Genomic DNA, 23,626 nt, shown 5'->3' with positions numbered 1-23,626 from the left:
CTGATTTATAATAAACTCACTGGAGCCCTCCCTTTGCTTGGGCTCAAGATCAACTCTACCCTTCCCGTGCCCTCCTGAATAATGCAGAGAAAAATTGGCCACTTATCTCCTCGCTTCGGTCGAAGTGTCAAAAGTCGGCAGTCTTCTGCCTCCTCTGCAGCGTACCTGCCTCTGCTCTCTCCGCCGCCCACGTCTCACGCTGTTCTTACATCTGCTCCTATCTCGGTCGTCCCATGATAAGCGCAATGGAGGTTTGCTGAATTCAATTCGGTTTCCCCGCGTTATCACTTGCGGCGCCATCTGTTGGCACTTTTGGATACTGCGGGGCTGGGCGGGCACTCGAGCCTTGAGAACAAGTCTCGCGGCTGGAGTTTTGTTGGCTTTCACAAAAACACCGCCCAAGTCGATTTTTAAATAAAAGAACACTGGGGTATCAGTTATGTATTTTTTGCCTCAAATGTTCCTGTTTTCGTTGATAGCTGATAGCAGCTGATATAGTGGAATTCCGAAAGGTTGACAAATACACAGTGAACTAATTAGTAATGACAAGTAAATAAAACTCAGCATAATTATAAGCCATTTTAGCGATCACTTGCGCTAAGGTTTTCGCTCAAATATTCTCGCTCAAATATTCAAATTTTCGCTCACTAAGTTGGGAGCTACAGAGCTGTTGCAAGAAAGCAGGCTTTGCCTTAACGCATGTTTTGTCCGAACAAAAAAATTCAGTGAATTTACCACTGTTAGCGTCGCTGCAAAAAAAAAAAAAAAGAGCCAAACAAGCAAAAGTAATAATGGCGCACTGAGCTGGTCGGGCATGGTCAGGTCGCTGTGTATTAACTGCGTTCGGACGGTGAATTGGGCTAGTTGATGCGTATTCAACGGAACTCAAAACATGGAGACTCCTTCAAACGGGAGCCTTCCCAACGAGATCCCTTCTCCACCACATTCGCCCGTCAGAATTCCCCTCTCCCGAATGTCCCCTTTGTGGTGCGTATGCATCACTCACCCATTGCATGTGGGAATGCCCTCGAGGCCCTTTCCCCCCAATCACCAGCAGCGAGCAGTGGGAGGAGGCGCTGGGCAGCTCCGACCTGGCCACCCAGGAGCTCTTGGTTGAACGAGCTGCTTTAGTCGCCACCAGCCTGGTGGCCACCCCGTCTCCTTAACCCATCTGTTCATAATAAAGTTTTCTCTCTCTCTCAAAACAGCACTAACAAACAGGCGAAACGGTACAACACAGCGCCGTGCGGTGTCTTTTCTTGTCCCGTTTGTTAGCGCTGTTTTGAATTCCACTGAATGTAAAGTCAGTCGTGCGAAACGCGCGCTACACCACGATCCTTTTATAACCGCACCGCTTCGGTTGCGGGGGCGAGCGCTCGAGGCCGCGTGACGTGTACGGGTCACGTGACCTGCGCTCTTCTCTGAGCCGGCCTTGCATACCTCGTTCAGTGGTCCCATTTAGAGAGCAAGAGCGGAGAGGCATGGCCGCCACTTAATCCTCTTCGTTGGCGGATATAGATGGTTTTGCTACAAAGTTTAACTTTCCCGAACAGTGTCTTTTGCGTTGGGCGACACCTGAAGATCCCATAATACGACAGCTGCAGCGAAACTGTTAAGAAACAGCAGAAGTGAAATATGGTTTCCATTAGTGCGACATGTACTCTTGTTTCTTTTTCAAGAACTGGCATTTGGCAGCTCACTGACATTTATTCCGGCATTGAAGGACGTTCTAGTTTGTTTTCACCGAACAAACTTCATTATTGTTGACGAAATTTCGCTATGCAACGTTAGCAGTGACGTCACTATTGAAGTAACGAAAAATCACGCCATATCCACGGAATGAATGATGATAAGTGGGGCGAAGCTCGAGAGGGGGAGATCATCGGTAACCGTAACTCTCCCGTGAAAGTTCGCCCATTCCATCATTAAGAAAGACGTAAGACTGTGTGCGTACATTGTACAAATCAACTTTTATTTTCGGAGTCAATGCTCCCAGGCCCAGACCTGGTGAAAGACCCCGCGCCATCGAGGACTACCCCGCACCTCCACCACAATTTGTCACGTAGGATGGGACACAACGGTAAAGAAAGAACTTTTATTTAGGGCGAACTTGTGCCCGAACAAGACGAAAGGAAACGAGCAAAGGTCCTTGCGTCTCGTTCGATCTCCGAGAACGACTGCCTGCGTTCGTGGCGTGATCTCTTGCGTGATCTCCCCCTCGCAGTGCACGTGCGCTCGCGCCTCCGTTGGCGAACACAGACAAGCTCGCGCTCCCGGTGCCGAGTTTGCGCTGCCGGTTGCAGCCGGTTCTTGCGCGTGCAACGCGGCCCACTTTGCGACATCTCCGAAAGCATGCGGCGGTCACGTACCACGAGACACAAGGGATGGACAGACCCATGGCTTTAGGAGCTTCGCCCCTAAAAGGGGCTGTGTGTTAAGTACATGCTAGCATTCAATCTGCACGGTAAACGGGGTAAATGAGAACTAGAGGCACATAAGCAATTTCACAGTCACGTTTGTTGGCGGTAGCTTCTGTAGGCGGCCGCCAATTATAAACTGAAGAAACAATTGCACAAAAGACGGGACGAACGAACACAGTACAACAAAGGGGCGCCCGTTTGCTGTACTGTGTTCATTCGTCCCGTCTTTTATGCTATAGCTTCTTCAGTATGTTCCACCAACTCACCCACATCAAGCTCCTGCAAATTACAAAACCTGTACTTTGGGACATCGTAGGGGTAGTGCGAAAAAGTGGCTAGTGATGTGTCAGTCTTTCAATTAATAAATGCTTAAGCATTTCTATGCGGACTCTACCAGTAAACCCGTCTGTACATTTGTAACGCTTAATGTGTCACGCTTCCGCCGCATACCCAAATGTTACTGTTAAAAGGCCCCAGAGCCTTCATACTTTGATAACAGACCCTTTATATTGCCTCTCATAAATGTCTTCCCTGCAGCAAATTTATTCATATTAGCGGAGTACACCTTAAAGGGACACTGAAGTGAATTTGTCAAGCTCATCTTTTTGCTTGCACTGCGTAGACTGGCTCAAATAAACACACTTTTCATTGTTTATCCGGGCGATAAGGCGGTATTTAATTTATGAAGCCTGAAAGAAGAAAAACTACCATGCGCGGTTAGCGGCGGCCGCACCAACTAATAGCAGTGACGCCAATAAAAGGTGCTACGTGATTGGATGATGTGCAAGATTAGAATTCAAACCAGTTTCAGCTTCGGTTCTGTGAAACAACATGCTTCGCCCCCGGCGTTATCGTTGGATGAACATGCTCGATATCTCAGTAATCAGTATAGCGCGCTTCTGCCACGTTGTCGCCTGTAAAATGCGTCAGATAAGACAACCAGCACGGCTTGGAATCGTAACAATCAGTAGCCGTGGCGTACGCAGTGGATGAACGCCCTCCGCGTCAACGCATGCAGGCGCTCAAATGCGATGCGCTTTTCCCCCATCTTTGGAGATTGCCCGGCTCGTGCCTGTATCGTAAGAGCCGTGTTCGGATCAGGACAAGGGTCGGCTGATTCATGACTTTGCCCGCAAGCACTCCGTGCTTATGGCAACACCACGCCAACGAGAACTCGCCAGTGCGTCACTGTCAGTCTGCACGCGTTCTGCGAACTCGCTCGTGGAGCAATTTACGTTAAAGAGCAAAAATGGTGAGTTCGGCTTAGAAACTATTGCCCAAAAGAGACAAATCAACTTTAAAAATAACACTGCACAATCGGGGGTTTGAACTTCGACTTGCAAAATAACAAACTATAGTGCTCCAGACCACTCGGCCACATGCCAGGGATGCTATAGGGGCGCAAAAAAAGGTATATAATATATAACGAGTTTACACTTTTATTTATTTTAGCATTTCAAGCAGCTTAGATAACTAGTTGTTGTATAGCGCTCGTGCAGTAAGCGTCCCCAAAATTTCCAGAATACCTCACGTCTAGCAATTCAATTTCTTAGACGGAAAAGCGCTCGCAGATGTGTGGTCGTGCTGCTGACCGCTGTGCTTGTTCACCCAGCGCTCAAAAGTGCTTCCTGCACCCTAGTTTTCGTTGTACGGTAAAAAGTTCCGGTTAATTTTAATTCCTTAGTACCTATATTAACTTCGCGGACTCTTCTCCCGCCTTCAATTGGCCTTAGATTTTTCTAATTGCGCACCAGCCAGCGAAGCGTCGCATGTGCCCTTGTGTGGAGCTACTAGGACTTAGCGCTTGATACAGACGACAAACTAACAAGCTAAAGGCACATTCTTCCTGGCACAAATCTGCCGTGGTTTAGTTTCAACTGAGCGAACGAATTACGATGACCCGCCGGCCGCCGGCCGACTAAATGCTGGGCCGACTGATCCTGGTGGAGGGTCAGCAAGCCATGCAGTAGCCCAGTCAAGACAAGCCATCTTTTCTTGACGTCATATGAAACGTCGTAGAAAATCGGCGAGAATAAAGAGAGGAGGACATCATTTTCAAATTGATTTTTCTACTGAATAAAGCCCCGTAAACGCAGCGAATGTGGTCGAAACATGACCTAGAGATTCTAGACTACAATTTGCGCTAGTAATCCCGCAATGTTTACGTATCACTTCAGTGTACCTTTAAAATGGCTTGGCGTATAAAGCCCATAGAGATGCATTGAGTTTTATACATGTGTTACAGGACCCTCAGGGCCTTCGTATTATACTACAGGATTTGTTATATTTCCCCTTAATAATGTCTGCCTAACAAAGCATTTTGCACAGTATTGAAGTCGACTTTAAGGGGTTTGGTCTAATAGCGTTTTATAGGAATACGTGGGGTCTTATGGAGGTATTTGGTTTAAAAAATGGCGCAGCTTGCACTGTGGTACAAGGCTGGAGAAACAGCAGAGCTGGCGGCCCCTCTCCCTTCGTCTGAGATCCGGCTGTTGCACTTCTCATATTTCCGACTTGCCGCTGAAAGTTCTTCATCACTTCAGGCCCTGGTCGTTTTGTCCCCAGCCTTTCACATCTCTCCCAAAGTGGACCACGTTAGCACGCTACCGGATTAAGCGCACCGTAAGGAAGCGAGGAAGGAAGGAAAAAATTCACGCATTTCCACGAAGTGAATCATGACGAGTGGGCGGAGCACTGGGGATCGTTCTTACCGTAAATCACCCGTGAGAGTGCTTACTGCTGCTAAAACGATTTCCAATCCAATCCAATCAAATACAATACAATTTAATCCAATCCAATCCATTTCAATCCAATCCAATTCGATCCAATCCAATCCAATCCAATGCTCCTCGTGCATGCGCAGCACGGCTCTTCAGGAACTCTCTCTCTCTCTCTCTCTCTCTCTCTCTCTCTCTCTCTCTCTCTCTCTCTCTCTCTCTCTCTCTCTCTCTCTCTCTCTCTCTCTCTCTCTACCGCCAACCTTTTGTGAACCTTTTATTTTGTTCTTGTTAACCTTTTGTGAACCTTTTGTTCAGAGATGTTTCGATTTACAAGGTGCTGTACCGTGAGCACGGACGCCGGACGCCGGACGCACAAGCCTCGGATTAAGGTGCTTCGCCCCTAAAAAGGAAGGAAGGAACAGGTGAGCGAGCGAACGAACGAGCAAACGAACGCTTACTTGTGCTCACACTTGAGCATGCGCGATAGCCGGCGTCACTGTTATAATACCCTATTTGCGGTGGTGCGCCCTTTACAGGCAGCGATTCCCTGAAGGGCGCCTGAAGGGCTTTCTGGCAGCCAGCCTGTCAACAGCAGGCGGCCTTTGGATCATGCCGCCTGCGTGGAGACGAATTGTCTTGAGCCTCAGCTGTGCTGTGGCGTTGTTTTGAGCGGCGAGTCGCAAAGCACAGTACGAGCGTGGGAAACCTCGGGTCGGATGCTCGATGAGCTTTTGCGTGGACGCGGTGGCGGTCGCTTCGGGGGCCGCCTGCGCGCGCGTTTAGCCAGAGGGATGGTTGTAAAACAAAGTGGCCCGACGCGCTTCTGATAACGGGGAGCAAGGGGCTGTCAACCGTGCTTTGTCGGCGGCCGATTGGGGCCGTGGTTGGGTCTTTGTTGGCCCGCGCGCACACTAAGGAGGTGCGAAGATGTTTCGTTGGGAATGCGACGCCGCGGGGTCCGCGCGCCCCATATGGTTTCTGCCGAGGATCGCCCGTCAATGGCGGGGAGCCTCGAGAGGCGCGCTGCGTTCGTTAAGAGAAACGGATACGGGTCACCCCGCGTTTGTGTTCTCAGTCCAGCTTTGGACAAGGCGTTATACGCGTAAAGTGCGGGCGTGGGAATGGGCAGGGGAGGCGGCGTGCGTAGAAGCTTGCCCCGGGCGCTTGCACGTGTTTCCTCGGATGTTTGAGTGTTTGTTGTATTTGCTTGGTTCGCTTTTGATCTCTTCCGTGTTTTTTTTCTGGTGGGAGAGAGTGACCAGCGTTTGAGGGTTGCGGGGGACGTTGCCTACCGCGGTTTAGGCCCGGATTTACTAATCCAACCTATCAGGTCGCCGGGAGATACTGATTGGCCTGTGTATCGGGGGTGGGGCCTAAGTAACCCATTAAAACCACGAGACACGAGGTCTCGGGGTCGAATCCTCAAGGTTTAATGTGCTATGCACGGCCGGCGTATTGCCGGGCTAGCCAGGTCAGGCTAGGGAGGATCTCACCACTTGGGTAGTTTTAAGGTCAGGGTCCGTCGCTGACGGGGGTGCCGCGTGCACAAAGTTTTAGCTGACCTAGAACCCCATTTTATTTCTTACTTTGTTAACTCTATCTTCAGTTTGTCAATATTCTGTATATATCTTCTGTGTAAATATACAGTTTTGAAAACCCCCCATCAACCATCGTCGTCGTGTCGTCAGTGCCGTCACCATCAGGCACCAACGCAGATCATCATCATCAACAACAAGAACAACGAACTACACACATTTACTCCACCACTCATGCGTCTCATCGCGGAGGGCAAAAACGATCTCCGTGGGCAAAAATTCCAAGGTCTAAGACGATGAGCGCGTTCGTCAGGCTAATCAGGCATACAGCATAGTGCTCAGAATTCGTTTAAGGAAACCACAAAACAAGCATCGAAGCCGCATTATGGATGATAAGGTGCCTGTGGACAATGGGACCCCCCCACCATGTGTTCCTGGTAAAGAATATGCTTGCCGATTATCTTTCAAGGCTATATGCAGGACCAGTGTCACTAAATAGAGCTGTTCTTGCCCAAGCCGCCGAGCGAATGCGTCAGGCTAGACAGGACCCAGCATTTGCCTCATCTTTGGAGACACATCTGCTGCTGAAACGCTGTTACACGCGCTTACCTTTGATTCGCATTGGGAAAGACGTCACTCGCGCGCATCCGCAGAGAAGGGAAGACAAGCTATGCCTACCAGAGTTGACCGACTAATATGCATCAACGACAAAATGGAGGCGCCCATGAACCGTCGCAGTGTAAAATGCGAACTGACCAATGATCATGGCGGCGGCATGGAATATAGGAGGAAAGAGTGCCGATACTATGTACCCTTATCTAGTGACATTAGCCGAGCTCACGCGACAAACCCGCTGAGACGACGAGAAACATTCCATGCCCTCCTGCATCACATCCTCCATGTTTTAGTGGTTTACAACACCTATACTGGACATCCACTTTCGCAGGGCTAGATGGCGACCAATTTTTTTTTCTGTTCGCGTTGGACAACTTACGGCCAGGTTAAACAGCCCCGCCGTTTAAAGATGTGCTCAGGGAAGTTCCAGAAATCGAATCCGGGACCTTTACGCCATGAAAGCGGCAACCTAACCACTGGGCCACCTCAAAGAGCGGAGGGGTGCGGCTTTATAGTAGCGACCAGGAACAACAACATGTGCAGCCAATTGGAAAGAAAAAAAAAAAACTCTTCCCGCGGTCGAAATCGAACCTGGGTCCCTCGCGTTATGAAACCGGCGTCTATCCGATTGAGCTATCATCGCATTTCGGGGGCACAGCATTTCCTATGGGTTAGTCGCGCGGACGTTGGCTTTGGACTTTGCCGCGGGTTCTAGCGCGTGCTAACGCGGTCCACTTTGGGAGATATGTGAAAGCCTGAGGACGAAACGATCCGGGCTTGCCAGTCATGTATAACTTTAAGCGGCAAGTTCGGAAATAAATGTGAGGTGCAACAGCCGGTTCTCCGACGAAGAGAGAAGGGGCCGCCAGCTCGGCTGTTTGTCCAGCCTTGCACCACTAGTGCAAGCTGCGCCAATTTTTTTCTCCCGCGCTTTGTGGTGCTCCCTACATTTAATGGCATCTGTTGACAGACGAAGGTGCGTGGACCTTCAGAAATTAATAAAAGACAGGGCAGCACGTACTTTTGTGCGCTAAAAAACTAGACCTGTTTATGTGTGTCTATTCGCATCCAGCCCGGCGGCTCGATGGGCTCGTGACAGGTAAACGAAATTGTGCAATTTTGTTGCTGTTACAAACGATAATATTAAAAACTCAACGTTCGTAGTCTCGACTTGAACCATAAAATGAGCGAGTAGGTGATGGTCAAGGTATCATTCTTGTTCAGCCGATATTGGAGCAGCAAGTGCCCGGTGTTGCGAAGAAGCAATCCCTCACAGTGTCCGTCCTAATAAACCTATTTTTTTCTGACTTCATATTTGTGATGCCTGGAGTCGTTATAGATCACAAAAATGTTTTCGCAACCTTGAGCAAAGGATTAAAGTTTTGGGCAACAAAGGGTTAGAGGCCTCGCAAGCGCAACTACGTCACGTTGTGAAACAGGCGCAAAATTTACATTTTTGAAACGGACACAGCTCGTAGTTCCATCCCAGAACAAAAATTTCAGCATATATACTCATTGGTATGAGTCCAACTCGCGTCTTTTGCACTGGAAACGGTGCACAACCGATTGAGCCAACCAAGACATAACGCCTTTCTTTTAGTTACAGTATAAATACACTGATCACATTGCATCGCTGCGCACATAAACAAGTGTGCATACGGAAGACATCACAACAGAACAAAAAACAGCGACACGGGCCTGGTTGTCGTTGGTACATACGTACTCGACAAACTGTGACAGAAAGTGTCGTGGGAAACATTTCAGTACGCATGGTCACATACGGGGTCGGCAAATACGGAAATGAACAAAATTAAGCGAAAAAAAATGTTTTATTTCTAGTGAACAGAAATAAGGAATATGAAGAGAGGCCTTTCGGCCAAACGGCATCCGTGTTAACGACGCAGGTGTCAGCACTGTTTTTTTAACTGTCTGCTTGACTTGGTGTCATGGACAACGGTGAGGGGAGGAGTGCAAAAGGAGCACCCCCAGCCCAGGAAAACAAATTCAAATAAAAAAATGAGTGCCCTTCCACTCTGTGGATGGCCAGCGAAGCTGGGGCAAGGAGTGCATGAAACAAAACACGTTTGTTTGTCATTTGAGACTGAGTATTCTTCCTATCTGATTAGCTGAATGAAACTTGGAAGGGCTACAGCTTTATACTGGGGGACAAACATGGGGCTGTCCGTTTCCCTGCCGCGTCGTAGGCATCTTACTGGCTGTGTAACATGCCAGCCTAACCTCTAGACTACGGAAGACAGCAGTCAGGTCCCCCCCCCCCCTTTCCCAGCCGAACTACCCGCCAACAGTGGGTGCGTGGAGACTGCCTGCGCGTGCACGCCCCCCCCCCCCCCTACCCCCTCAAATGCACCCATAAAGGAGCAACCGTTCAACCGTTGATGCGCGTGTGCTTAGACGTGAAAGACGCCGGTGTCGCTCCCGGAGCCCTTCAAGGTGGACGGGAACAACACAGGCCAAAACGTCACTTCAGGAACTCTTGAAAATGGAAACAAAATAAATTGTAGCTATGGTGGGTTTCGCTATGGTGGAGTTTTGCTATATTGAATTTATATATTATCGTTATTGGCTCACGTCGGCGTTCCAAGCGGGCAAGTTACTCTTCATCCGGGAGGGATTCACAACTACTCGACGAGGCGGAATATGAGGCGGAAATGGCGGCGGCTGCACGTTCTAAGTGGCTTTCCGTTGTTTTTATTCCCATCCGCGCTTATGTGCCCGCCGACGCTCCTTCAGTTTCCGCTCCCTCTGAGTGAACGAACGTGTCCGTCCCATAGCGAGTTAAAAATGCAACTGCTAATAACGGCGCCAACACCGTTATTAGCCGATTGCGCAACTTGTGAAAGAGACGTGGTTAGTGGAGAGGGATATAAAAGTTGTGAAAGCGACGTCGGCGGTGGCGAGGAGGAGGTAAAGGGTGGTGGCGAGAAAATCGTCGCCTCCGGTAGAGAAAGCCAGGATCCGAGCAATATACCGCTTCGCTGTAAAAATCAACACTACAAGCGCTGTTCGTTTATATGTTGCAAATGCTAACTAAGGCCTGTGTGAAGCGAGCTGAAGTCATTTTAGATGTCCTTGTTAACAAATGTGGTCAGTGTGCATACGCAAAACCGCAGCTGGCTTCTCATATTTGTTTCACTTCCCCACTTAATTTCCAGCTTCATCCATTTGAAACGGGTGTTCTGGAACAAATCTTCTACCCGGCTTTATAAATGTTATCTACTAGCCGTAGACGTATTACTTGAAATCCGGCCCATGTTATAGCTAGTCAGCTCTGCAAAGGAACGGACCGCATTCGCTCTTACAGAGACACTCTATGGTGATGATGATGATGATGATGACGATGACGACGATTTCACTCACGAAACTAAAGGGCGTTTTTTTTTTCGGCGTCTGAATTAGTTTCTTCACGGAGGTGGGCCCTGTTTTTTTTTTATTGAATCTTGAAAAAACATTAATTTTAATTATGCACTTCAAAAAGGTGCATAATGTAATTAAGGTTATTATTTGATTGTTTAGGAGAGAGCAGTCGTACCCTCCGCGTGACACTCGAACTGCCCTTGCAAGCAGAGTAACTCTGCTTGCAAGACCTTCACGCGTGATACAATCAACATCGTGAATAAATTTATGGGACGTCAATAATTTACTTCTCCTTAGACGAACAGCACTACTCTTGCGGCTGTAATGTGTCAGTACAATTTACAACAACAACAAAAACAGGGGAAATTGTGAATTCAGCAATGCCTTGGCAGACGGGTCGCGCGTTCTGGCAAAATGGTTCACTCTATTGGGCCTCGCGCTTTCGACCACTCCAGTCAGATTTTTATTTGGTTTTGGAGCCAAGATTTGTCAAGCTGTGCCGAGACCAGAGGGGTGCTCAGCCCCTTCTTTTTGTCAACAGGGGGGTTTCGAACCACCCCTGACTACCCCTTTCCGGAGCCCCTGCACATGAGCGAAATCGGGCGTGCCCGCGCGCCTAGATCGTCACGGAAATATACTCAGCACGAGAACAGAGCATGCATTAGCTCAAAGCATGTTTCGCGAATCATAACTCGCCTCTTTATTGCAGTAAATTGCGATTAGTGGCGCACTATATCCTTTTGCGGACAAGAGTGCGCACTTTTGCCTATACGGAACGCTTCGTATTAAGGCGAGCGCATTAAAGGTCCCATTAAGCGATAATGCGGCGTCCAGCGTCGGCGTGACCAAAATATGGCCGACAACGCCAACAGAATAAAAGCGAAGAAAACAAGATTAGGTGGCTCTGGATTTCTAACTCGGGTCGTATACAGAACGCGAGTCCAACACGCATCGCCTGCGTCATCGCCGAGCTTTGGCGCTGGCAAACAAAACGTGGGCAATGCGATGTGGCCTTCGACTTAGAACCAGTTTAAGACATATATTGGGGCCTACCAGAGTAATCTGAGCACGTTAGTTACAAAAGTGGCAAAACACGTTTACTCTAATAGCGAATATCTCTGGCTTACAAAGACAAAGAAGAAAATAAAAGAGAAGCGAACAATCCCCCTCCGTGGGTACGCGCCAACGAGAAGAAAACCAAAGCGACGCAAAGGAAGCAGAACCGTGCCGATGGTAATGAGAAGACAAAATTGCATCACCAGGGACGTACAGGAGTATTTCGAGCGTGCTAATTACGAAAGTACAAAAGCGCGTTTACGCTAAGAGCGTATATACCAGGGTGGCTGACTAATCCATTCGGTCATATTAACAGAGAGAAGAAAGAAACGACGCAAGAAAAGGTTCATAAGAATGATAATGGGAGGACACACTCCCCCCACTGATGGCTTTTTTGAGTAATTTGAGTTTGCTGATTACAAAAGCATAAAGGGACATGTACCTTAATAGTTATGTTGCTAAAAACGGCAATACGTCAAAGCCCCCCCCCCCCCAATCATAGTAACAAACAGTAGAAAACGACGCAATCCGAGGACAAGGGCGATGGTAATGTGTGGACGCAATCACACCAGTGGACACGTGCCTGTGTTACTGTGCCGACTGTCTGCCTCAGCGTCTGCCTCAGCCGCTGCAGTGGACCGTGGTACGTCCCTCACAGGTTGTATGGACTAAAGAGGCCGTCCCGCATCTAAATTTACAGCAGAGTATACACTTATTCCTCCTCATCCTCCTCCTCCTCTTTCCTGCACTCAACTGTTGGCCCTTCGCCAAAAAGCGTTTCACAAAATGGAGGGGCGGCCCAGTCGGAAGCGCGTGTCCGTCAGCCACGCATGCTATAGCCAGCTCAAATTTCCGGCACTGGACTGTTCATTTCCTGCTCACAAGTTGTGGCAGATTATTTTTTTTTTTTCGTTCCACCAGTCATACCCGCCACTCATTCCAACCAAAAAAGACACTTACCGAAGTACGCGCATAAAGTATCCACTGTTAAAAATACCTAAGCTCGAACACTCAACGATTTACCTTCAAGCAATAATTGCGCACTTTATTGCACCCGTCCCGAAAATCACCGCTATTCGAAGCGACCACAGAAGCACAAAATGTTAAACGAGTGCCAAAATATTGAAACGCTTCACGCCTCAAGAGCAAGCTCCATAAATTGAAAAAAAAATGTGAATATCATCAGTTCGTGTTTCTTACCGAGAGTAATTTACGTTGCATATTGACATTTAATCATCGTCATCATCAGCCTGTAGATGCCCACTACAAGACGAATGTACTATTATGAGCAATATGAAAGGGAACACGGGAACGCATAGAAAACACCCTCAGACCCACATATGCGTGATACGCAGCGGCCGCCGTCGGAAACAAAGTGGAAAGGGGGACGCTGTTCTAACAACTGTTGCTGCTCAGTACGTACGAGAGCCACATCGCGTTGCCGCAGCGGCCACGCCTGGAGCCACCACCCCCAGGCACGGAGCAGGCTCTACGCATTGTCACCACATTGCCGGGGGTCCGTAGTAAGAGGTCGACTCCACCCCAGGCTGTCCACCAAGAGGTGGCTGCCCTGCTGCAGGGCGACGCTGCCGGACATCTGCAAGTGTACACGGATGGATCTGTACAACAGTCGATGGGCAGAGCCGGAGCCGCCTGCACGGCCCTAGAACTCGGCACCAGCCAGGTGTGCAGCCTGCCCTTCCCTGCCTCATCCACCCACGCAGAGCTGGCTGGACTTCACTTGGCTGCAGATCTTCTTCTCAAGCAGGGCACCCAGGCCCGGGGGGCCATCATCCTGACTGACTCACGGTCTGCCCTCCTCCGTCTGCGTGCCGCCGACCAGCCAGCCAGCTCTAGCGGCTACGTTGAGCGGTCGCTGGCGGCCAAGCTTCATGCGGTGGAAGCGCAGGGGTGTCCACTGCGACTTCACTGGCTGCCATCGCACGTGAACATCACGGGCAACGAGGTTGCAGACGCCTTGGCCAAAGGTGCTGCTCGCCAGGCAGGGGTTCCAGCCTCCCGGGATGTGGTGTCATTTGACGCTGCAAGGACTATCCTGGCACGAGTGGTGGAGGCCAAGCATCCAGATGCCCGAGTAGTCAGTGGCCAGGCCCCACGGGTCTTGCCCGGACGCATTAGCAGAGACGCCCGGTCGCTCCTTCTTCGCCTGCGGCTCAATTGCTGCAACGTGGGAGCGCGCTTGCACCACCAAGGCCGCCGAGCATCCCCCACCTGCGCCGACTGCCCAGAGCCCGAGACGCTAGAGCACTTGCTGTGCTCTTGCCCGCAGCACGACACCGCAAGGACACAACTCCGGGCCGAACTCCAGCGACTCGGTGCCCCAAGCCACAAGCTAGAAGACTTCCTGTTCCCCACGGGACCGGACGCCATCCGACGGGAGGTCTTCCAGCACCTAGTCAACTTCCTGGTTACAACAGGACTAGCACTGCGTTTGTAGCCATCGAGTCATGGACTAAACGAACGCGATATAGACTATCTCCCACTCTCCTAACGCTCTCCTCTTCCCCCTTCTCTCTTCCTATCCTTTGAAGCCCCAATCCCCTTCCCTGGACTGGGTCGTATGAGGGTGAACTCCCCGTTGAGTTCAACAATATCCCCAGGCCTTTTCTCTTCCCTCCTTTGTTAATAAATCACCACCACCACCACCCATTCCCGCCGTGCGTCTTATCGGCTGTCCGACGATACCATATTATCGGCGAAATGACGTAAGCTGCTGCTTTGTAGAAATCCCAGCGTGGTGGGAGTGCCAACAGTTAGTGGAAGAGCGCCCTCCTTCTCCCTTTCATTTTCACAGCGCCATCCGCGTATCGCTCCGAGTCTGTTTCGAGGCTGTTTGCCACGCGTTCCTGTGTTCCCTTTCATATTGCTCATAATAGTACGTCCCATTGCCTTCCAACTATACCCTACGCCACCCTTCTTTTCTCCCAAATGTTCTCATCCCCTCTCTTTACAGCAGAGGGGATGGGCCTACTTGTATCATGTTGCGTCGGTAGGATATACTGCTACTTGCTTATTGGGACCAGAGGCTCCTACCCCATAGGTTAGAAACAGGAGTTGTATGCCGTTTCTTATACCGACAGATGATTATCTTTTTCACTATTTGCGCTTCTCGAACTCAGGCTATCCCGCACTGATTCTACGTATACGGCCGATTTTTTTTTTCGTGATTTCGATGACCACTGACAACCTGTCCTGGTTTAAAATCACTTTGGATTACTTCATTCTTAGCTTTACACGAGCCCCTGTGCAGGTACTCAACAATATTTTTTCCCAGATCCCTTTCCGCGCCCACTGAACAAAATGGCATAATCTGTTAATAACAAACGCTAGTCATTTACTTGTATCCCTTCCTCGTCCTAGTCAGGCCTCCTAAATACTCAATGACGCTACGGTGTTTGACGGCGGGTAACTGCGGGCAGTGACCCGGAATCCCATGAGGGAGAAGGGGGACTGCACGCACTGTAGCAGTGCCAGTTCAGGGTGCGCCTGGGTCCGTTACACTCCCTATAGGCAGTGAATAATTTCGGACGCATCGTGTCTCGACCCTTGTCTGATATCCTACCTCACTATTCTTGTCAAGGATTACTGCTCCCATACATCCTTCGCGGTGCAGCGGTGCAGCGGTGGCGTAGAGGTAGAGCATCCACCTCGCGTGCAGAAGGACCGTGGCTCGAATCCCGGTGCCGGACAATTCCCACCGGATTTAAAAAGAAATCCGCGTTTGATGGAATTCCAGAATGGGGCTTGGGGTGCGGCCTGGCCTCGGCGACCATTGCCGGCAACGCACTCCCTCACCAGAGCAGAATTGGCCACCCTGGTGTAGCAAGGAAGGACTGGCCACAACCTCCCATGAATACGCCAATTAACCCACGGCCCTCAGTCTCCAGTGGCTGCGAAGCAACTGACCACGGTGGTGGTCAGACCTATGACGCAGCAGAGGGTGCTAAGAATACGTAGACCCGGACAGGCCGCCATTCCTGGCAACGTCTAACACGAGAACCTTATCTAGTGAAGCGAGTCTAGAGGTGTTGTTCCAGGAATTAAAGGGCATTAAATGGGATGTCATAAGGCTTAGTGAGGTTAGGAGGACAGGTGAAGCCTTTACGGCGCTGAAAAATGGACACGTCCTATGTTACCGTGGTCTAGTGAACAGAAGAGAACTGGGAGTGGGATTTCTAGTCAATAAAAGCATAGCTGGCACCATGGAAGAATACTATAGCATTAACGAAAGGGCAGCAGGCCTTGTAATTAGGCTCAATAAGAGGTGCTAACTCAAGGTGGTACAGGGCTACGCGCCCACATTCAGCCACAACGACCAGGTAGTGGAACGCTTCTATGAAGATGTGGAATCAGCAATGGCTAAAGTAAAAACACAGTACACCGTAGTTATGGGGGACTTCAATGCTAAAGTAGGCAAGAATCAGGCTGGAGACAGGCAGTTGGGAACTATGGTCTGGGCTGTAGAAATAGCAGGGGGGACCTACTAGTTGAGTTTGCAGAACGGAATAACCTACGCATAATGAATACTTTCTTCTGCAAACGGGAAAGCCGGAAGTGGACGTGGAGGAGCCCGAATGGGGAGCATAAAAATGGAATAGACTTCATTTTATGTGATAACCCTGGCGTCGTGAAGAATGTGGAAGTGCTCGGAAGGGTAAGGTGTAGTGACCACCGTATGGTAAGGTCTCGAATTAGGCTAGATTTCAGGGGAGACCGTAACAAGCTAGTACGAAAGAAGCCGATTAATGAGCTAACAGCAAGACGTAAAGTAGAAGAATTCAGGATCGCGCTGCAGAACCGATATTCATCCCTTACCGAGGAAGCAGAGTTTACGACACAGGAAGCCAGCGACAACCTTACACGCATTATCACGGAGTGTGCAGTAGAAGTCGGGCGCACGATGGCTAGACAGGATACTGGTAAACCTTCCCAGGAGACGAAAGATCTAATTAGGAAACGGCAAACCATGACAATCTCCACCCCATCTGACAGAATATAACTAGCGGAGCTTTCGAAGTTAATCAATAAGCGTAAGACAGCTGACATACGGAAGTATAATATGGACAGGATCGAATACGCTGTAAAGAACGGAGGTAGCCTGAAAGAAGTGAAGAGGCGTCTTGGCTTGGGGAAAAATCAGATGTATGCACTTAAAGACAATTAAGCAAGGAAATGTCATCACAAATAGGGATAAAATAGTCACAGTAGCCGAGGAGTCCTATAGGGATCTGCACAGTAGCCGGGATATCCAGGATAATTCTGAGCGAGAAAGTAGCTCAGAGGAGATAGACCTCCCACAAGCAACGACATAGGAAGTAAAGAAGGCTTTGAAAGAAATGAAAAGTGGCAAAGCACCTGGTGAGGATCAGATAACAGCAGACCTCTTGAAGGATGGCGGAGAAATTGTACTTGAAAAACTGGCAAACCTGTATACGCAATGCCTAATGACCGCAAGTGTACCGGAATCTTGGAAGAACGTGAACATCATCCTAATCCATGAGAAAGGTGACATGACGGACTTGAAAAATTACAGGCCGATCAGCTTACTGTCAGTCGTCTACAAGGTACTTACAAAGGTAATCGCTAACAGAATTTTTGCAACCTTAAATTTCAGTCAACCTAAAGAACAAGCAGGGTTTCGTAAAGGCTATTCAACAATGAACCATATTCACACGATCAATCAGGTGATAGAGAAGTGCGCTGAGTATACTGAACCCCTATATATAGCCTTCATAGATTATGAGAAAGCATTTGACTCGGTCGAAACCTCAGCAGTCCCTCATGCATTACGGAACCAGGGGGTAGATGAGCATTATGTAAGAATGCTAGAGGATATCTACAATGGGTCCACAGCTACCATCATCCTCCATGAGGAGAGCAGTAAAATACCCATAAAGAATGGCGTCAGACAAGGAGACACAATCTCTCCAATGTTATTCACAGCATGTTTACAAGAAGTACTCAGAACATTGGATTGGGAACAGGTGGGAGTAAGGGTTAATGGAGAATACCTCAGTAACCTCAGATTTGCTGATGACGTTGCCTTGCTAAGACTCTCGGGGGACGAATTTCAAAGCATGCTTTCCGCACTGGACAAACAGAGTAGAACCGTGGGCCTGAAAATTAATATGGAGAAAACCAAAGTAATTATCAATAACCTCGGGACAGCACAGCGGTTTGATATAGGTGGCGAGGCAGTGGAAGTGGTAAGCGAATATATCTACTTAGGCCAAGTTGTGACCCCCGATCCCAACCATGAGGCAGAGATAATTAGAAGGATAAGAATGGGGTACTGCACATGGCAGACATTCTCAGATAATGAATGGCAGCCTACCATTTTCCCTGAAGAAGAATGTGTATGACAGCTACATCTTACCGATACTCACCTATACGGGGCAGAAACTTGGAGGCTCACTAAGAGGGTTCAACCTAAATTGAGAATGACTCAGCGGGCAATGGAGCGGAAGATGATAGGTGTAACATTAAGAGACAAGAAGAGAGTGGAGTGGGTCAGGGAACAAACGCGTTTTAAGGACATATTAGTAGAAATTAAGAAAAAGAAATGGACGTGGGCAGGGCATGTAATGCGAAGGCAAGTTAACCGTTAGGAATTAAGGGTAAAAGAGTGGATCCCTAGAGAAGGCAAGCGCTGCAGGGGGTGGCAGAAAGTTAGATGGGCAGGTGAGATCAAGAAGTTTGCGGGGATAAATTGGTCGCAGTTAGCACAGGACCGGCGTGATTGGAGATTAATGGGAGAGGCCTTTGCCCTGCAGTGAGCGTAGATAGGCTGGTTATGATGATGATGATGATGATGACGATGACGTCCTTCGCATACATCCTCCAGGAGCCTTATGTAAGCATCCTCAACCCCCATTTTGATGCTTCCATGACCGCGGCGGTTTCCACTGAATCAAATGCGTTTTTCTTTCGTAGTATTCCGCAGACTTCACAATTATTTGGGTGATTTCGCGAAGGTTGTCCACTGGCGAGTAGCTGTCGCAATTTATTGTAAGGAAAATGCACTGAGTGGGGAATATCACTGTTTACACATAGCATCCGCAGAAATTCTCCAGAGAGGAAAACCGTGGTGCGGCTACCCATGGGAACTGTTGACTATGAAGTAATGTTATTTATAACAGCAGCGTGAGAGCCTGCTTCCCCTGTGGATGCCTTGCCCCATGGCATGCATAGTAACCTACGGTACGTACGCTGTCGTCTTGCAGAAACACCACCGCTGCCGGGTTTCCCGAAAAAGGGGTTTCTGTGAAGGCATCAACCACAAACAGTGGCAATCGCACTGACCGCAGAGCTGCCTCCATGTCGATGTCCAGCTGACCGCAAGGTCAATCGGTAAACTGCGCTGCCGAGACGAGAGGCAGACGTGGAGACACCTTCGTGAAATCCTGCTTGCCCTTATCGTAGTCGTAAAGAAGTCTACACGCTGCTGCGCTTATCAGCCATACCAGAGCAACAGTGACAACGCGCTGCTGCCCCCCAGTGCACGGATTATCATCAGGGAGAAACCTCGGTTTTGAGGGCGTGTATCCTACGTTCACCTAAGGAGAAAATTTCGCCTCTCTCTCTCTCTCTCTCTCTCTCTCTCTCTCTCTCTCTCTCTCTCTCTCTCTCTCTCTCTGTGCGTGCGTACGTGAGCGAGTTGCGCGTATGCGTGGCGCATACGTGTGTAACTTTTTTCAGAGTGAATTATAGGTAGATTTTCCATTTTCGGATCATTTTGATAAATTCCAACATGCACTCCCCCTAGTTTTTTTTTAAACATTGCAAATCCTGAATGGCCAAAAAAAAAACAAAAAACAAATTTGTAAACATTCAGATGCAAAAACCCAGACTGTAGGGACATTCGGACGCTGAATTTTAGGTGAAGATTTGCGAGCAGACCTTAGATGCGCACCATTACATAATATACTCAAGATTTGCGGACATGCTCGGCGGAGGGCATCTTGTACCTTCCTCGCTCCCAGCCCTGAAGTTATATAACGGTAACGTCGTATCTCCGTAACCAAAACAGTGAATGGCGCCTACTGATGATTTAGCTGAAGTTGAACCTGTGTATACGGTAAAACAGGTAGGGTTCTGCAGCGCTTACAATATGCACGGGCGTCCTGCAGTACTTGTATTGGTTATTATGGGTAATTGTTTAAAATACAAATATATCCCGGTTAGTTGTACTTTTAGCGTCACCCTTATGATAAGATATAAAGTTTTGTTGTTGCACGCGCACAGGTAGAAGCGGTGACGATGCTGCAACGGAGGAGCCCCGCGGGGAAGCGTGCGGCCTCCAGTCCGGCAGGTCACAGGGAAGCCTCAATAACTTAACCCATCGTCAACTCTCAAAGACAGCGCGGGCTGGAACAAGCGGCTACCGCTCTTGTGGCATTTCTGCGGCGGAAGTGACAACCGTGCAGTGAATGCGCGCCCACAGTGTAACATCCTGCAGTTGCGCACAATTCACTTAGCGACTACATGGTATGGGTGCCACTTATCGCTAGCTGTCACAGCTGGATTGAGTCCGCGCTTCCGGTGGCCACAAACTGCGCTTCATTTACAATGGCGTGCTATAAAACAATTATGGAACCCGAGGAGATTTGGCGAATAGGCGATCGCCCCCTTTGCCCCCCTCCCCCCCCCTCTCCCCCCGCCTCAGAGCACACATGACCCGTGCTGACATCACATCAGACAAACCATCACAGAAAACATCGGCTTCGGCAGAAGACTGGCCGATGAACGACGAAACGCGCTTTCGAGTCCTCATCTAATAAAACATGCGTAAGAATATGCGTAGGGATCCTCTGCAACTTTCGGCCCCCGCACGGCCGGTGCGAGACTCATGTTGAACTTTTGCAAGAGGAGGTTCCACCGCGTAAGACGCCCACTTAGATCCTTGGTGATTGTTAGCCAGGTCAAGCTAGCGTGGTCTTACCACGGTGAAGGCGATGCCGACGTACTGTCGGAACTGCCTGGCCGCCGCGAGGCTATCTTGCTCAGTCAGATTCACTGCAATTTTTCTCCGCCTTCGTCACGCGGCTTCTCGCGTAGCAAACGATATACTCAAGATCGGTGTATCCCGAAACAATCCATTCCCGTTTGAACCCATCCCTGAAATGCCATTCCCGTTTAACCTGTCCCGTGTGCGCACGTTCCCGAAACGATATTCCAGTTTGAACACGTCCTGACTCAACCCGTTTACGTATCGCCCTATCCGTTTCAACCCGCTCCCCAAACATTATTCCCGTTTGAACCGTATATCGATTCAACCCATTCCTCAATACAGCCGTCTTCCTGCGCGAGCGCCGTGCCTATTCACGGGCCACAGAGTGTGTATCTCCACCGGCAGCTTGGAATCGAAGAGCGGAGAACGGGCGCGCTGGTGAAATGGCGTTTGAGCTGCTCAAAAGCCGCCTGGCTTCGCCGCCTCGTCCAATCCCACGCTTTGGCTGTCTTTGTGAGTTCAGCGAGGGTGCGCACGATGCGAGATAAACCCTTGACGAAGCGTCTGTGATGGTTGCAGAAGCCAAAGAAGCTGCGATATGCTTAACGATCTGGGGCACAGAAAGTCCGCGCAGCAGCGCGGATGCTGTCCCGGACGGGTTTAACTATCCTTCCTTCAATGATGCCACCAAATTGTCAGCGGCCACATGACATTTCTTCAGCTAGATGCGTACGCCGACTGAGCTCAATGAGCCGATAGCGCTCTGCATACCATTGAAGCGTTCGACGGCGCTGCCCCGCAGTGCGAGAACCGTCGTCGTACGATCAGAAAAAAAATGGCTGCCGATGTAAGGAGCAAATAAAAACACATTTTAGCTCGCACGGGATTCGAATCCGGGTCTCTACAGTAGGAGTGCAGTGCGCTGTCGCTATGCTATTTCCGCACGCTACCAGCGGTGTAACAAAAGTTGTCGTTATTGTTCATTTCTTCGCGAGGCACATATATACCCGCTTGGGGGAGGGGCCAGGAACCGGGAGATTTGAGGAGCTAATGTACCTGCTTCACAAAACTATCAATTAGAAACGTAGAAGTAATGGAATAGTGCGTGCCGCGTAACACCTGAACGTCATGGCACGTGAGTAGAACAGGTGGACAGCAGTTGCACAGAACCCTGAATCTATAGAGACCGGGCAGCTGGACGGGTGGCGCCACCACTCGGCGCTCCCCTCGTCAGTGGAATGAGCCGGTGCATTGGACCGGTTGCTTCCCTCGGGAACGGTGACAGGGGGCGGGGCGGGGACACCCCTAGTAGCCCGAGCCGCAGGCCAGGCCCATTGCCTCGAGGTCAGCCCGATACCTAGAATAGGTAGATAGACAGGGGTGACGGCGAAGCCCTGCGTGGCCTGACCCGCACCCCCCGCCGGACAACGCAATAAAGGTCATTTCTCTCTCTCTCTTGGACTACACAGCCTCCCGTTGTTTTTGTCGTGTTTGCTTCGGTGCTTTGAATGTTTTGGTAGTGTTGCGAGCGGGCATGTGAGATGAAACGAAGTCTATACAGATGTGTTGGGTTCGTAGATGCAGTAACGATTACGTAAACTTGTCGGACGCTTCTAAAGTTGGGTATCGGCTGCAATGGCATGAGCGCTTTTTGCAGCGATTTGCGCTTGGCTCTACCCGTTCTGAGTACGAATAAAAACTACTATTATTAAGTGCAATGCACTTCTTAAGCGACCCTGAACCTGCGTCCACCGGCGATGTCCGCGCACGTGGAGATGGGCGCGCGCAGCCTGGCCGCTGACATAGCACATACCCACGTGGGGGATTGGCCAGGAATCTCCTCGTCTTCCTTGGCAACGGGGGGAGATGGGCGCGCGCTGCCTGGCCGCTGACATGGCACATACCCACGTGGGGGATTGGCCAAGAATCGGGCGTGAGAAGGGCTAATGCACCTGCTTAAAGGAGTACTGACACGAAATTTCAAAGCTGAGATCCGCTCTAGCAATCAAGTACAACGACAACACAAATAGGTGTCTGTGAATAAATGCATCTTTCTTTCTTTGTAGTTGTGTGTGTGTGTGTGTGTGATCTCTCTTTCGCGAACATTACCGAACCGCGCAAATTCAACTCGTGCATTCACACTTTAGCATTCTTCCCCTCGGGGAAATGCGGGAAATTTTAGTATTCATTTCTTCTTAAATGCACTAATGGCTGCGCAAACTTATTAGGGGCTTGTAAGGCTTGGAATGGGCTATATTGACATGAGCGCTTTTTGCTACGCTCTGCGCCCTTGGCTCCACGCGATCTGAGTAGGAATAAAACTATTAGGAATATTAGTATTAATTTGTACCACTGTAAATTATCTTCACTGGTTTCAATGACTACGGTTTCCGCGCCAGCCTTAGCGCTGGGATACCTCGATACGTGTGCTTTGAAGAGAAAGGCACTTGCGTACGATATGGATTACCGTGTAGCCGTAGAAACGTTGCGGTAGTTTACACTTTCTGAAACCGTGAGCTTTGTGCCTTCGGTTTTAGTGAGCGACACTGTGACAGCATGGGAGCCTGAAAGCCGAAGTGGAACTCCCGCGTTTGTGGTGGTCATTTTTTCAAGAGCCAAGGTTATTCAACCACCCAACAGCCCAAGCCGCAAAACCATTCCTCCTCCCCTTCCCGTTTTACCACCTGCGTGGAATAAAGGCTGACACCGATAGTTAAAAAATGTGGCAGTGTTAACGTCAGCCGGTGTTTTTTAATGCTTAAGTATTCTTTACAGAGTACCTTAAAAAATCGTGTAATGCCTTGTGAAAAACGCGCGATTAGTTGCCTCAAATATGGGTGCATCAATCCTAGTCCTCCAGCACAGACACATTTTCGACACGCTGGAAAAAGTTTAGATTTGGAGAGGGGTGCATGGAAGTTCAAAATCAAACAG

The 23,626-nt window shown here is 49.5% G+C and overlaps 1 protein-coding gene across 2 annotated transcripts in view; it reads right to left on the bottom strand.

Annotated features, from left to right (window-relative positions):
* Positions 1–19,168, bottom strand: part of LOC144147601 (phenazine biosynthesis-like domain-containing protein) — a 95,493-nt gene extending 76,325 nt beyond the window's left edge. The window contains exon 1 of one of the 2 annotated variants that reach the window (XM_077679572.1): positions 18,951–19,168. In XM_077679572.1, coding sequence (XP_077535698.1) covers positions 18,951–19,061 — 111 coding nt within the window. In that variant the 5' untranslated portion in view covers positions 19,062–19,168. The remainder of the gene's footprint in view (positions 1–18,950) is intronic. The other variant, XM_077679573.1, reaches the window with a different exon arrangement.
* Between the last annotated feature and the right edge of the window lie 4,458 nt (positions 19,169–23,626).

This window comes from Haemaphysalis longicornis, unplaced genomic scaffold, assembly GCF_048455015.1.
Source record: "Haemaphysalis longicornis isolate Haplotype H1 unplaced genomic scaffold, Haemaphysalis longicornis Haplotype H1 scaffold_1, whole genome shotgun sequence".
Taxonomy (NCBI): domain Eukaryota; kingdom Metazoa; phylum Arthropoda; class Arachnida; order Ixodida; family Ixodidae; genus Haemaphysalis; species Haemaphysalis longicornis.
This window is presented reverse-complemented; position numbering and strand designations above follow the sequence as displayed.